The following is a 15386-nucleotide window of genomic DNA, read 5'->3' as shown; positions in this document are numbered from 1 at the left end:
GTCAGGTTATGGAAGAAATAGCATGATCAAGCAGAGTTCATGCAGAGGACACAGAGAGGAGGAGCAGGCAGTCAGGGACTTTCCTAGACCCAGTAGGAAAGAGAGCCAAGAGATGATGTAAAGCCAAGAAACAGAGCTATAAAAGGAGGTCCAAAAGGAGGTGAAAGTCAGTCGTTACATGGTTTTCATGTGGACTCGGGTCTCTGTTCTGGTAACAGGATGGGACTCTATTTTACACCGATCTCTGACTCACTCCGGTGGAACTTTTGTATTCTAATTGGTGTCTGTTTTTGTTGATAATAAAAATGTTCAAGCTTTCTTATCTGGCCCAAGTCTTGAATTTTTACACGTCTGTAGTTGTTGGGGTCAGATTTATCTCTCTGTCATTGATGGGAGATAATACCTGGACTCCAAGTGTCAAAAGCCAAACCGGCAAGAAAACCACCTTCGTCCTGCATTCCCAGGATTCCGATTGGCCTCAGTCTCGGAGGCTGCCGTGTTCACTCACTGGGAGCTGTAATCGGTCTACATGACGTGGTAGGGCAGTAACCACATTCAACTACTGGCTACACGCCAATCAGTATCTGCAACAGATCTCTCCCTAGCTTTGTGTTTTTTACAGGAAACAGACGTAAATAGCAAATAGCACTCTGTTTTCTATTTCATAGAAACTTTCTTCTTAAAGTAATCCCTGTGAGTAATCCCCATTTTTACAAAATGTACCTGTAATCTAATTACGTCTTTATTTACGGAATACAGTTACTGTATTTTTCATTCCTGATTACGTAACGCCGTTACATGTAATCCGTTACAACCCAGCCCTGGTGTTTGGACAGAATGCAAAGCGAATTTCACAGACTGCACAATTGCATACAAACTCAATGCAACTGACACGAAGATGTGTCTATGAGTTGAAAGGTGATTGTTGTCATTGTGGTCTTGAGGCTTTTACATTTATGAGAACTTATGAATATAATTTTAGCATTAAACTAAAAAAGCTTCTGTTTCATTTGACGTCTCATTTAAACAGCATCTGTCTGTTGTAGGTCATGCATTTTGCAGACACAACCTCTTAATGGGAATATTTTCCTGCTCAACTGTCACGATCCTGTTCTGAGTTTGTCTGTGTTATTTTGGCAGTGTCTTCTCTGTGTTCTGTATTTTGATTCTTTTTTCCTTTGTTTCTGGGTTTTGGTTGTTAGTTCTCAGTCAGTTTTGTATCTATTATTAGTCTTTGTTTTGGTTTTCAGTCCTGTCTGTTGTTATGTGGTAGTCTATCTCTATTATTAGTTTGTAGTCAACTCAGGGCCGCAATGTGCTTGTTGTGGGTTGTTGGATGTATTTTACAAGAAAGACGCAAAGAGAGAATGCACAGTAATTGTGTATGTTGCTGTGTGTCGCCTGTAGAAGTAAAGTTAGCTGCTGCCTAACACTATGCTGACCTCACAGGCGTTGCGAGGTCTGGTATTTATTGTGTAATTTGAACTAGGATTATTACAGTAGCTTCATAAAAAAAATGTAGTGTGCCTTAAAATAAATATAACAACATTGGAAAAACAGGCTGATACTGATCCTTATTCCTCCGACTTATAGCCTATACTCAGTTTGGATTTTCTGTTGGATCGCTTTATTTGCTTGGACTATCATTATTTTGGATTATGGTCTCAGCCACTCTACAGTAAGTGTGCTCGCCTTTTGTTCATTTAATAAATCACTGAACTGAACCAGTCAGCCTTTGTGTCCTGCATTTGTGTCCACCAGCCTGCTCATCCACGCACTCACACCACAAATTGTGACATCGATATCCATCCATTGCCGTCCTAGTTTAGCTCTATCACATCTGAAGCCTTTTGAATAACTTGTTAAAAACACAGGCTTTAACAGCAAAAGTTCTTCATTTTCCTTCTTCTCATTCTACTGGTTCATCATCACAGTTCTTGTTTTTACTTCATCTTAACTTCAGCACTCTGGAAAGGCACGGATCCACCTGACAGAGAGCAGCGATCAGGACTGAACTGGCTTCAGTTCCCTTTCTTCGCACCGTGTCGATCACATCTCGTGCTTTTTCTGCTTTAACTTTTGTTCTGACTGACTGCATTTCATCATCATTTATAACATGAAGTTCAAGGAGTTTATCTAAAAGTTGGTTCAGAACAGGTTCCGACACTCTGTTCACAAACTGTGTCCGAACTAAGAGCAGTCTGTCCTCTGCTGGGACGTCCTCCTCTGCTGGGACGCTGTCTTCTACTGGGATGTTCTCCTCTGCTGGGATGTTCCTCTGTAGACTTTCCCTTCTTGGACCTGGAAGATAACCAGGGAAATTTAAGTTTCAAAGAAATCAAAGGTCATATTTTTGTCTTCTAAAGATACATATCTGCTCTGTAAATAACTTGGCCTGTGTTCAACTGTTGTAAAGGTAAATTAAAAGATTCATTTTGTGTTATAAGTTGCAAAGAGTTCCAAGTAATAGTTGAAGTAGGCCTTCACCGTCTTCATGCATTCATGTGAAGTCAGAATAATCATTAAAGTGTGTTCCCAGCTGAATTACACAAATTTAACAGAAACTTGGCGGATGGAAGAAAATGTTTATTTACAAAAACAAGTCAGGTAAAGCAATATTTTAGTGGTTTAAGGGTATGTAGCCTACTGGTGCAATAACAAATCTGGGACAAACTCATGAGCTTGAAACTGTTTCAGCATACTTCGACAGCAACATCACAATCATAACAACAGAGAGTTACATTGTTGTATAAATTCTGGATGACCGCCGGACGCCGTGCTTTAGCATTACAGAATCTTCTCGCCCAGATTCCAAGTGACGGACAACTCTGGCGCTCATCCAGAATTCATACAACCACAGTTACATTTGTAACTCTGGTTCTTTTTCTTCCTGCTTGCCAGATGGTGGTGCTTTAGCAGTGGAAGACTGACTGCAGCCACATTTACACTGTAATAGCGAGCAAAGGTACATGAAGATGTACAGATGTCATGCAGAGAGACCCCCAGCCGCCCAGGAAGTGGACACACTCCAAGTAGAGTGACACTTTACCTTACTATGTGGAGGCAGGCCTTGTGACTCGTTTTGCTGATGTGACAGCAGTGTTGTCTTAGCAGACAACCACCTCAACTCTCTCTGTCCCAGTGCTTCAAATAGGGCCAGACCTAAGGACCTCAAGACTACCTTGAAGTCCCATGATGGCACTACAGTGACTCCACTGTGTGGTTGTCCACGCTAACGTGCCCCACTGAAATGGCAGCTGCGTACACTTTCAATGTCGATGCACATCTGCTGCCATCCAACGACTGCAGGAAACACAGAATGCGGGTTACTATGCAATCCTCTGCTACCTTTTCCCTGCACCACTGGGGAAAAAATATTCTAGCGATTAGCATAGAGTGGAGGGAGCACTTTAACTTAACAGAGTGTGGATCATTGACTGGTCAAAAGATACCAGAAGTGGGTCCTGGCTTCCAATGGCCAGACGCACAGCTGAGGTCGGACCAGATTTGGATGCCATATGCGTCCCCCCAGCTGAAATAGAAGGTCTGGTCTCCTTGGGAGGTGCCATGGCTCCCCACTGAGCAGCCTCAGAAGCACTGGAAACCATGGCCTCCCTGGCCAGTTGGGGGCTGCCGTTTGTGGCCCCCATGTTATACTGTCTAGATTCACACGAATGAGTGGAATTGGAGAAAAGGCATCCAGAATGCACGCTGGCCACGCATGAGCAAAGGTGTCCTGCCCTAAAGGACAGTCCTCGTCATTAGTAGATTACCAGAGGGGAGAACATTTTAACATTTCTGAGGCAAAGACATCCATTTCTGCTTTGTCATATTAGTTCCAAATCATTCCCACTACCTCTGGGTGGAGTCACCAGTCTCCCTGTGGTGGCCCCTGGCAGGACAGCACATCTGCCGTGCTGTTCTGTGCACCTGGGAGATGTATGGCCCTGAGGTTCAGAAAGTGGGAAAACACCCATTTCAGTAGCTGTCTATGGACAAAAATCAGGCCACCTGTGTTGCCATCCATAATATTCAGAATGGCAGCACCCTCAGTTCCAGGATTGGGTGGAACCCACCATCCTTCTTTGGAAGGACAAATACACTGAGCCATGTATGCCCTTCTACAGGCTGGATGGCATCTTTCTCTAGAAGGGCTGCCAGTTCCTGGCTGAGGGCCAGGGATTTTGCAGGATCTTTTACCACAGACCTTCTGAACCAGCAGAAAAGTGGTGGCCAGTGTCGGGATTGTAGTGTATCCCTTGGACAGTGTGGACACCAACCCAAGTTGTCTGGCTCACCTAGTAACCTTCATCCAGTAGCTGAGGTGCTGCAGAGAGAAGCGTCCAGAGATCATCAGTCAGTCTCTTCTTTTTCACTCTCCTTACCAAAGCAGCTCCTAACTGTTGCACCGTCTAATTTGATCCTCTCTCTGGAGATTTCTTCTTTTTAAAGTTTCCTCCTTCGCCTAAGTTGCATGTATTTTAACATTTGTGAAAGTAAGCCTAGGTTATTTTGTTGAGCATCTTTATATTTCAGTTAATGTCGCTTTTATAATACCTTTTAAAAGTAGCATTGATCGGCTAACGAGACTTTCAAAACTTATGAAAACAATAATAGCAGAGCTTCTATCTGATTCCAGCTACCGGCCTATGGATCATGGATTCCCTGGAAAAGGGGGTGGTGCCTCTTTGAATGAGTGTAAATCATTTGTTTGAATGTAGATAACGCTATTACATTTAATTTAGGAGTATTTTGATAATGTAATTCTATACATATTGATAAAACCAGTTTGATTGCTGTAGATTAATGATTGAAATATGTTTCTACCGGGAAGCTAATTCCTTAATAAACATGTCATGTAAAACAGTGGGACAGTCAAGCGTCTCCGGACAGTGCATGTGTTTGTAATAACAAATACTGGAAAAAAGGTTCGGACGGTTATGAAAAACCTGAAAAAGTCATGGAAAATTATTTTTCCTGGCTGAAAAAAAAATGTTTGAAATAAATAAGTAAAATTGCAAAAATCTTACTTTCAAATTTTAGTAACTTTGGATGAAAGTGTCTGCCAAATGAGTTCATTTAAATGTATTCTCGATGACCTTGGAACTCAATAGTCGGTAACATCCCTCAAAACTGGTTCAATAAAGAGGAATTTGGGATGAATTCAGAGTGAAAAACATTCTGAGGCATCAACGGTTGCTTGATTCTTTTCTGTTGTATCAGGTGGAGTATTGTTATGCTGTCAAGTGTTATTTATTCCCGTTTTATTTTGTTAAACCCTTCCTCTTGTGTCTTATTGAACTTCTCTCCATGCGTCTTAGGTTATGCTTTTCCTGATGTCCGGTTTGTTCACTTGGTTGCTCCTCTTTGATTCCTTTCCTTTGTCTCGTTATCTTCTCCTCAGTAGTGTATCAGTTTGCCTGCTCCCCATTGCCAGTCCGTCAATGTCTTTTGAGATATATTTCAGTTCAGTCATTTTCCTAGTGTTTGTTTCCCAGTGTTTTATTTGATTATCTGTGTGTCTCTTGGACCCTGCCAGTTTCACAAAGTTTGGATTCTTGCCTGTAACCTTTTGAACTTGTTTGCCTTTGTTGGACTGCTTACAACCCTTGCCTGCTTTCTACCTCACACTCAGCAAGCCTTAGTCCCTGTTTCATCATTTAAATAAATCATTGATCTGCACCCGTTTTGCCTCTGGTTTCTGCATGTGGGCTCAGTCCCTTTGTTATCCTGCTACCCCGCTATCAGTCAGTCTGATAGCTACAGATGGATAAAGACTTTACCTGTTAGATCAACATCATGCTCCCAGACTTCCGTCTTTTCTTGGTCTTGGACTATTATAGTCACTTCTTCTGTGTTTGTCGGCAGGCGGATCTCAAACGTTGGGTGGTAATTTGGTCCAAAGTCCAGGTTAAAATCTGCTTTCTGAAAAGCAAAGTGTCAGTACTTCCAAAGCATCCAAAGTAAACTAAAGGTAACTAACAGTAGTCTGATGAATCGTGTCAGCAGATAATATTGTTTAAAATACTCACCTTAGGCTGTATTTTACTGGCCTGAGGACAGTGAACAGTGTAACTTTGATCTCTGATGAGTTTACATGTGGAAGGAGCCTGGATGTTCTCAGAATGTTGATGTCGTTTGCTGACCTTAAGAGACATCAGAGCATTTTAACATTTAACATCTGAGTTGGACACATCAAGTGGAGATCTTCCAAAACTGTAGATTTTTTAGTACAAAATTCCCTCTTTGTGATTCCCTAGTGAGCTGCAGTGGCGGGATAATAACAAAAACATGAACTTTTGTACCAATAAGACTGTAACTTTGCATGCTGACCACTTTCCCCTCCCTCGCCCCTCTCCTCTTTGCCCTGAACTCTCTAAAATTTTCACGCTTCTCACCACTAAAAGTACATTAGGAAGTCATCGCTTAATGTTCAGTATGAACAGGCGTAACGATTACAGGAAGAAATGGCTGTTTGGTCATTTGGACACCAGACTGTCATCCTTATTGTGTCCTAATTGATTGTGATTTTGTCCTTTAAGAAAGGTGGTCTGCACTTGCATAACGCCTTTCTAGTCTTTCCGACCACTGAAAGCGCTTTACATCATGTTCACGTCTTTTACACACTGATGAACAGAGGCTAAGGTGCCAACTGCTCACCAGAAATAGAAATTAACTCATTGATGGCCCTTAGAAGCAATTTGGGGTTTAGTATCTTGCCTAGCGACACATGCTGACATATAGATTTGGGGAGCCTTGGATTGAACTATGACCTTCTGATAAGCGGACAACTACTCTACCCCCTGAGGAACAGCTGCCCCCAAGATCAGACATGTTTGGACTCACAGCTGTACGATTAAATGATTATTTACCTCATCCAAAGGGATGTTGCTTGGCAGGAGAAGAACATTGAGATTTTGCATCTGTGTTGTTGGGTTCGGCGCTCGGAGGAACAGCAGGACTTGGCTGCTAATTGGTTTTGTGTTGTTCAAAAACCTCTTTAGATAATCCCAGACCAGGCCAAAGGCAGAGAGGTGAAGGACCTTCACAACCACATGAGTGTCTGTAATCTCCAGTGGCTCCAAGATGCTCATTCCATCATCAGTGATGTGGACGACAGACAGCAGACCGTCAACAAGCAACGCTGTGAAAGCAAAGAGCTGCTGAACTTGTGTTTTACTGCCAACTTGCACCTGAGTTCAGAGAGTTCAAACTAATCTATTGTCATTAACCTTGGAGTACCCCAAGAATATATAATGTATAAATATTTTCCTTTCCCACATGTGATCTGTCTGATGTGTGCATTTAGTGTCACTGAAAGCAGCTAATTTAAACAAAGTAAACTACACATGTATCAAAATCTTTGTAATTTTACTAATTCATTGTTTAACACTGAAGACAGCAATGTCCTCACCGTCCTTTGTTTCACAGTGCGGCAGGTGGAGCTGACAGACAGCATCCTCAGGACACTTGATACTGAACAGCGGCCCTGCAGCCGTCTTGCCAGCTGGTTGGAGGAGGCTCTCATCCCATTGGACAGTCCTGTACAGCAGCTCCGCCTCCTGAGCCACAACAAACACCAGTCCAGTCAAAGCACACTGGAACACACCTGGACCAGGACACCTGAACCTGCAGGACACAGAAGGGCTGAATTAATAGAACAACTATTCATTGATGATCCTTTTCACTGACGGGTGTTCATGTGCAGCAGATGTAAGACATGATAACATCCAGGGGACATCCACTCTCTTTCATTCAAGGCCTCAGCAAGGTAAAACTGTTCGGACCGGATATTTTGCTTCCTGCAAAGTAAGTGGGACGTATCACCACCTTCCACATCTTTATCTGTGCTCATAGCTGGAGCCACACAGGTCCATGTTGAAATCTGATTTCTGATGTTGGGTTTAACCACAGCCTGCCCTGTGCATAATGTTGACACAGAATTACTTAGTTTTCTGCCACAACACAAATCTGTAGAAGTAAAACATGGGTTGGGGTATAAGACCTTGACAAAGAAGGTGTAATAGCTTTTAGGGCTAAGCGATATGTTTGAACCACATAACGATATTGGTATTTTTCTACATAACAAAGTCAGAGATAATTTAGTCAAATTGATTTTGAATACACTCAACTGTGTTCCACTGTTACTGTAACTACACTAAACAAAAGTCTATACGGGTAAAATAAGACCTCAGGAAGACACACCATGATTGTATCTCTGATGATGAATCTGATCTGTGACAACTGATGAAACCAAACTAGATTGGGTCTGTTTCAGTCTGGCCAGTTGTTGCTGCCAGTGTTTATTTAAATTTTGTAGACTCTGGTAATATGCAGCAAAGACGTATATTTGTAAAGTAAGTTCAAATTTTATAAATGATCTTTTTTACGTTTGAATTCAAATGATGAATTCTATTTCCGCAATGCCAAAAATTAAGGCCAATGATGCCAGATGTGTTTTTAGTACACCACTTATTATTCCAGTGTAGTGCCAATAATTTACAATATGCGATGTGGCTAGTATGTTATTAATAACTCCGATGTGTATGTAAACAAATACAATATCTTGTATTCAAATTAACTGCTGAACTCTGACCTTTTGATTGATACCTAATTCATTGCAGACGGGAGCCTGAGCCGTAAGGAAGGGCCAGGCCCTATTATTTTGCAGGTAGGCCAAGCCAATTGTGCCAATGACTGGCATTTCGTGTAGCCAATAAAACTGTGAAATTAACGATATCCAGCTTTAAGTAGGAAGTTCTTGATATACCAGCAAAAAAACACATCTGCGTCAGGCTACCGGCTAATACGGAGCGATGCAGTAGCAGCCGCCTGCCGCCAAGGGGCGGTGCTGTTTTAGAAAAAATACACTAAGACAGAAACTTAGAAAAACCTGTGTAAAATAATAATTTTTCATGGTACTGGTATTATAAATTTTAAATTGGACTAGATAAGGTTTATGCTGTAAATCAATTCCTGTAGCACTTACAGTGATTCTGACTTTTGTATTAGACACGTTAGAGTGTTATCTGAGAAACCCAAAGCCATGTTTTTACTTGAAATGGTTCAAGAACTGCACTCAATTTAATTTGGATATGCCTTGAGTATGTGCTTTACATGAATTTTACAGGAATGGTAAGAGGTTAAGAAGTCCACTTCCAGGTCTAAACACTTTATTATATTTCTGGAACCGTCCTGTTTGTTTAACTGCTTGGATTAACAGGGCCAAACGCCTGCATACATCTGACCCAGAGTCTGATGCTACTGGTTTATAGGCTTGACACTGAGTTGGCCATGATACCTTCCATCTGCAATGTAACACGTGAGAAAATGATGCACATTTACATTTACTACCAGGATTGGTTTGAATATTCGACCTACTGTGTTCAGCTTTGACTAACTCACCACAGACAACAGACTCTTGTTTAGAATCACAACTCGATGAACCATGCAAGAAGTTGGAAATGTGTTTTGTCATTGTGTAGGATTACCTGTATGAAGATTCAGTTGTCTGCTCAGGTAAGAAGAATATTGGAGCCTGGAATGAAGAATGGCACAAAGTTAGTAATTTTAATAGAGACAGACAGACGGGAGAGACAGAGACGGACAGAGAGTGACAGGTTGGTGTGTGGGGTGGAATCATGTTTCTGTGAAAGTGCGGGTGTCACACACGTAACACCTGCAGGTTTGCATTTAGTACCAGGATTGGGATGCAAGAAAGTATTGTAAAAACTATTTTTACCAAAATGTACAGCATCCAACCCAAACACTGGGGTCTTAAGTTTTCCTGCAGTGTTTTCTGCTTATTTCATTCATCTACTTGTGTGCACCTATGCCACCTGCTGGTAATCCTAAAGTGAAATAGTTGTAGAACGCACCGTAATTTCTTCTCTTGCATCAAGTGTGTTATTTTGTTGCTGCTTTGAGTAATTAAATCTTTGTTTGATTATTTCGCTTTTATGGCAGAAAGAGTTGAAATTGTACGTGATGTACATGCAATTTTAATGTACAATGCTTTAAAGGTTTAGTGTAAGTTTTAGTGGCATCTTATGCGAATTCCAACCAACGGCTCACTCCATTCACTTGCTCCTCTGATGGTCCCATTTCCCAAGTTGTGAAGTTGTTTTTCTGACTTCAGTGTGTGTTCATGTGCTCTTAAGTCTGAATGTGGCATCAACATGGACGCTACTACAAAGATGTGTTGGATTAGCATTATCTGGCAAAGTTTTAATTATTTGTGTCCTTTTATATATATACTTCTTTATGTCCCATGTACACTTTATTTCTCTTTTTGCAATAAGGATTTAAGGAGGAAAAACAAATTCAGATTATTCCGACACCACCTGAATCCACCATCAGTCACTGCTCACCTCTCCCTTTCCAAGCATTTAGAAGAAGCTAAATGTGCTAAAAATGTGGTCCTCCATTTGTCCAAATTTCACGTCTCTAATTACTTCTTATAAACCACACTACTTCTTCTTCTTCTTCTTCTTCTTCTTGTACGTATTCAGTGTAGTAACAAAACATGCTCTGTAGAGCAGTTTGTCCATTTGGACAATATAGCGACTTCCATGTCAGATGTAGATGTAGATAGAAATGGCTTATTCTAACAAAACCTAATGGTTATATTTTTTTGTGGTGAAAAGTCATTGATGGTTTATAATGGCTTCACTGTGCCGCAGTTCCTTTCTCACCTTTTTGTCTTCCTCATCCAGTTTGACATTGGAGTCATCTGATAGAAGAAGAAAAACAGAACAAGAAAAAACATGAATTGTGTGAGAAAAATGAATTCTTAAATACTTTTAAACTTAGACTTCACAGTTCTAACAAAAGTGGAATAGAAAAATAGTTTTGTTCTACAATGAGCAGATGGTTCAGATAAGAAGTAAATTCACATGATGAATGGAGGACTTTGGTGCAAAACTCACATGTCTTGTGTTTGTCAGCTGTGATCAACTGGCCATCGATTCTGTAGGGATGAACTCAAACGTTAATAATAAAGTTTAACAAAAGAAAATTCCTTCTTTGAGTTAGCCAGCATTGAGTCCAGCCAACTGACTAAATGCTTTGATTACATCATGTCTTCACCGTAAAGTCTACAACTTACTGCCAAGTGTTCTGTGTCTTCATAAGAACTAACTAGGACGACACCATACGAACAAACTTTCTCACTTTACTGTAAAATCCCATGTGTTCAGTGCTTGAAATGATCTGGCACTCACAGGTATGCAGTACTGGCACTTACTTCTTTCCACTTCAAGCACTGCATGTGTTTGATGAAAAAAAAGGTATTGTGAAATGTTTCTAAGCATTGTCAGCTTGTATTATTATGTTTGTGGAAGAATGAAAGAATGCATTCAATGGCAAATATCTGGTTTGTTGTGCTAGGCTCCCCCTGGGCAGGTAAAGTTCTCACCCAACACAGCAGAAACCCAAAGCTTGATTCTCAGTAGAGGTACCTGCTACTGTTGAACCAGTGTGGACTGCACATATTTGTCGCACATATTTGTTGTAGATTGTTGATCTTTGTTGTTGTATATTTTATGTTGTCAGTTTATATCTTTATATGTACACAATATTCTCTTCCGTTCTTCTGCACGGCACATGTATATTTCTGCAACCTTGTTTTTCCATTCCATATTTATATATTTCTACATTTATTTATGTTGACTGTATGTTTGTCTCCGTGTAGCACCTTATCACCACAGCAAATTCCTTGAATGTGTAAAACACTACTTGGCAATACAGCTCCTTCTGATTCTGAGTCGGACCCCCTACTGACCTCAGAGTCTCCAGTCTATAGTAAAGACTCTTCACATGATAAGACAGCAGCTTCACTCCTGAATCCTGCAGCTTGTTCCGGCTCAGCTCCAGCTCTCTCAGATGGGAGGGGTTGGACTTCAGAGCTGAGACCAGAGAAGCACAGCTGATCTCTGACAAACTGCAGCCCAACAATCTGAATAAAGAATAAATTATATAGATAAAAATACATTTCTAATCCAATAAGGTTTAAAATGTGGAGCTCAACATTACTGCACTACTGTACACTGTTATACAAGCTGTACGCTCACTACTTTACACTGTTATACAAGGTGTACGCTCACTACTTTACACTGTTATACAAGCTGTACGCTCACTACTTTACACTGTTATACAAGGTGTACGCTCACTACTTTACACTGTTATACAAGCTGTACGCTCACTACTTTACACTGTTATACAAGGTGTACGCTCACTACTGTATACTGTTATACAAGCTGTACGCTCACTACTGTACACTGTTATACAAGCTGTACGCTCACTACTGTACACTGTTATACAAGCTGTACACTCACTACTGTATACTGTTATACAAGCTGCACACTCACTACTGTACACTGTTATACAAGCTGTACACTCACTACTGTATACTGTTATACAAGCTGCACACTCACTACTGTACACTGTTATACAAGCTGTATGCTCACTACTTTACACTGTTATACAAGCTGTACGCTCACTACTTTACACTGTTATACAAGCTGTACGCTCACTACTTTACACTGTTATACAAGCTGTACGCTCACTACTTTACACTGTTATACAAGCTGTACGCTCACTACTGTACACTGTTATACAAGCTGTACACTCACTACTTTACACTGTTATACAAGCTGTACGCTCACTACTGTACACTGTTATACAAGCTGTACGCTCACTACTTTACACTGTTATACAAGCTGTACACTCACTACTGTACACTGTTATACAAGCTGCACGCTCACTACTGTACACTGTTATACAAGCTGCACGCTCACTACTGTACACTGTTATACAAGCTGTGCGCTCACTACTTTACACTGTTATACAAGCTGTACACTCACTACTGTACACTGTTATACAAGCTGCACGCTCACTACTGTACACTGTTATACAAGCTGTACACTCACTACTTTACACTGTTATACAAGCTGTACACTCACTACTGTACACTGTTATACAAGCTGCACGCTCACTACTTTACACTGTTATACAAGCTGTACACTCACTACTGTACACTGTTATACAAGCTGTACGCTCACTACTGTACACTGTTATACAAGCTGTACACTCACTACTTTACACTGTTATACAAGCTGTACACTCACTACTGTACACTGTTATACAAGCTGTACGCTCACTACTGTACACTGTTATACAAGCTGTACACTCACTTAGATTGCAGCAAAGTGTCATTTCTTCAGTGTTGTCACATTAAAAGATATAATCAGATATTTACAAATATGTGAGGGGTGTATTCACTTTTGAGATACTGTATGTCCTAATCAATGAACTTTCCCCTAAAATGAGTAGAGGGAGTTCATGACTTCATCATTGTGTTATTGTGGATCATCCAAATGTCAGCACAACATTCATACACCTATTCATGTCAACACAGATCAATAACATGCTGCTGATCTCAGGCCAGTCTGGAATCAGAGGAGGGAAACTGAAAACATATTGAAATGATCAGAAACCGAAGAAATACTTTTACTGCAGTAAGTAAACTTGATCAATTAAAAGACATTTTACTCAAGAGAACTTCTGTACACACACCTAAAGGATTATTAGGAACACCATACTAATACTGTGTTTGACCCCCTTTCGCCTTCAGAACTGCCTTAATTCTACGTGGCATTGATTCAACAAGGTGCTGAAAGCATTCTTTAGAAATGTTGGCCCATATTGATGGATAGCATCTTGCAGTTGATGGAGATTTGTGGGATGCACATCCAGGGCACGAAGCTCCCGTTCCACCGCATCCCAAAGATGCTCTATTGGGTTGAGATCTGGTGACTGTGGGCGCCATTTTAGTACAGTGAACTCATTGTCATGTTCAAGAAACCAATTTGAAATGATTGGAGCTTTGTGACATGGTGCATTATCCTGCTGGAAGTAGCCATCAGAGGATGGGTACATGGTGGCCATAAAGGGATGGACATGGTCAGAAACAATGCTCAGGTAGGCCGTGGCATTTAAACCATGCCCAATTGGCACTAAGGGGCCTAAAGTGTGCCAAGAAAACATCCCCCACACCATTACACCACCACCACCAGCAGCCTGCACAGTGGTAACAAGGCATGATGGATCCATGCTCTCATTCTGTTTACGCCAAATTCTGACTCTCTGAATGTCTCAACAGAAATCGAGACTCATCAGACCAGGCAACATTTTTCCAGTCTTCAACTGTCCAATTTTGGTGAGCTCTTGCAAATTGTAGCCTCTTTTTCCTATTTGTAGTGGAGATGAGTGGTACCCGGTGGGGTCTTCTGCTGTTGTAGCCCATCCGCCTCAAGGTTGTGCGTGTTGTGGCTTCACAAATGCTTTGCCGCATACCTCGGTTGTAACGAGCGGTTATTTCAGTCAAAGTTGCTCTTCTATCAGCTTGAATCAGTCGGCCCGTTCTCCTCTGACCTCTAGCATCAACGAGGCATTTTCGCCCACAGGACTGCCGCATACTGGATGTTTTTCCCTTTTCACACCATTCTTTGTAAACCCTAGAAATGGTTGTGTGTGAAAATCCCAGTAACTGAGCAGATTGTGAAATACTCAGACCGGCCCGTCTGGCACCAACAACCATGCCACGCTCAAAATTGCTTAAATCACCTTTCTTTCCCATTCTGACATTCAGTTTGGAGTTCAGGAGATTGTCTTGACCAGGACCACACCCCTAAATGCATTGAAGCAACTGCCATGTGATTGGTTGATTAGATAATTGCATTAATGAGAAATTGAACAGGTGTTCCTAATAATCCTTTAGGTGAGTGTGTATGGTTATGGTTTAGGGTTTTCCTGTTCTACTAAGTTAAATCCTTACTCTTGTGTTTGTGTGTTTCACTTCCCATCTCTGTGTTTTTCCACATTCTCTCTCTATTATTTTGTTTCCCCTGTGTCTGGTGTATTTAACTTTTAGGTTGCTTGTTCTTTGCAGATGTTTAGGTTTAGTTTAAGGTCTAGTGTGTAATATTTAGGAAGATCTATTGACAGAAATGTACAAAGACCTTACATAATGTTATATAACTGTTAAGGTTTTATTACCTTAAATTAACTTCGAAAATCGAAAATCCATTCATGACATAAAATGTGCTCAAATAGTGGTTGAAAGACTGAATGTCAACATTTAGGCTGCTGAAAACTCACCTCAACACCGGCGCCCACATCACAAAAGGTGGGGCAGAACATGACCAGTCTCTGTGATAGCCTATAAGATAGCTAATAACCAAAAATATCTCTCAATATCTAATTTTAATATTTCAATATCTCTGCCAAACTCCTCATAATATTCAGCGTCACATAAGAATCATTTTCCTAGAGAGCTGATTGTTCAGTAGGCGGTGTTTAGAGCTGATATCTTACCTGGGACATAA

The 15386-nt window shown here is 41.0% G+C and overlaps 2 protein-coding genes across 2 annotated transcripts in view; one reads left to right on the top strand and one right to left on the bottom strand.

Moving 5' to 3' along the window:
* The window catches only part of LOC119897314 (NACHT, LRR and PYD domains-containing protein 12-like), a 609009-nt gene that overhangs the window by 428155 nt on the left and 165468 nt on the right, over positions 1 to 15386 (top strand). The gene's annotated exons all lie outside the window — the stretch shown is intronic.
* On the bottom strand, positions 114 to 11720 carry LOC119897615. The gene is made up of 8 exons (XM_038711445.1): positions 10929 to 11720; positions 10695 to 10732; positions 9492 to 9538; positions 7415 to 7629; positions 6873 to 7144; positions 6033 to 6146; positions 5784 to 5925; positions 114 to 2301 (listed from the first exon to the last, which is right to left on the bottom strand). Exons 5-8 carry the CDS (start codon positions 7092 to 7094, stop codon positions 1949 to 1951), a joined length of 831 nt encoding a protein of 276 aa, XP_038567373.1. The 5' UTR covers positions 7095 to 7144; positions 7415 to 7629; positions 9492 to 9538; positions 10695 to 10732; positions 10929 to 11720; the 3' UTR covers positions 114 to 1948.

Source organism: Micropterus salmoides, unplaced genomic scaffold (assembly GCF_014851395.1).
Source record: "Micropterus salmoides isolate LMB-PRFRI ecotype aquatic unplaced genomic scaffold, ASM1485139v1 Ms_hic_scaffold_1, whole genome shotgun sequence".
NCBI classification, from domain to species: Eukaryota; Metazoa; Chordata; class Actinopteri; order Centrarchiformes; family Centrarchidae; genus Micropterus; species Micropterus salmoides.
This window is presented reverse-complemented; position numbering and strand designations above follow the sequence as displayed.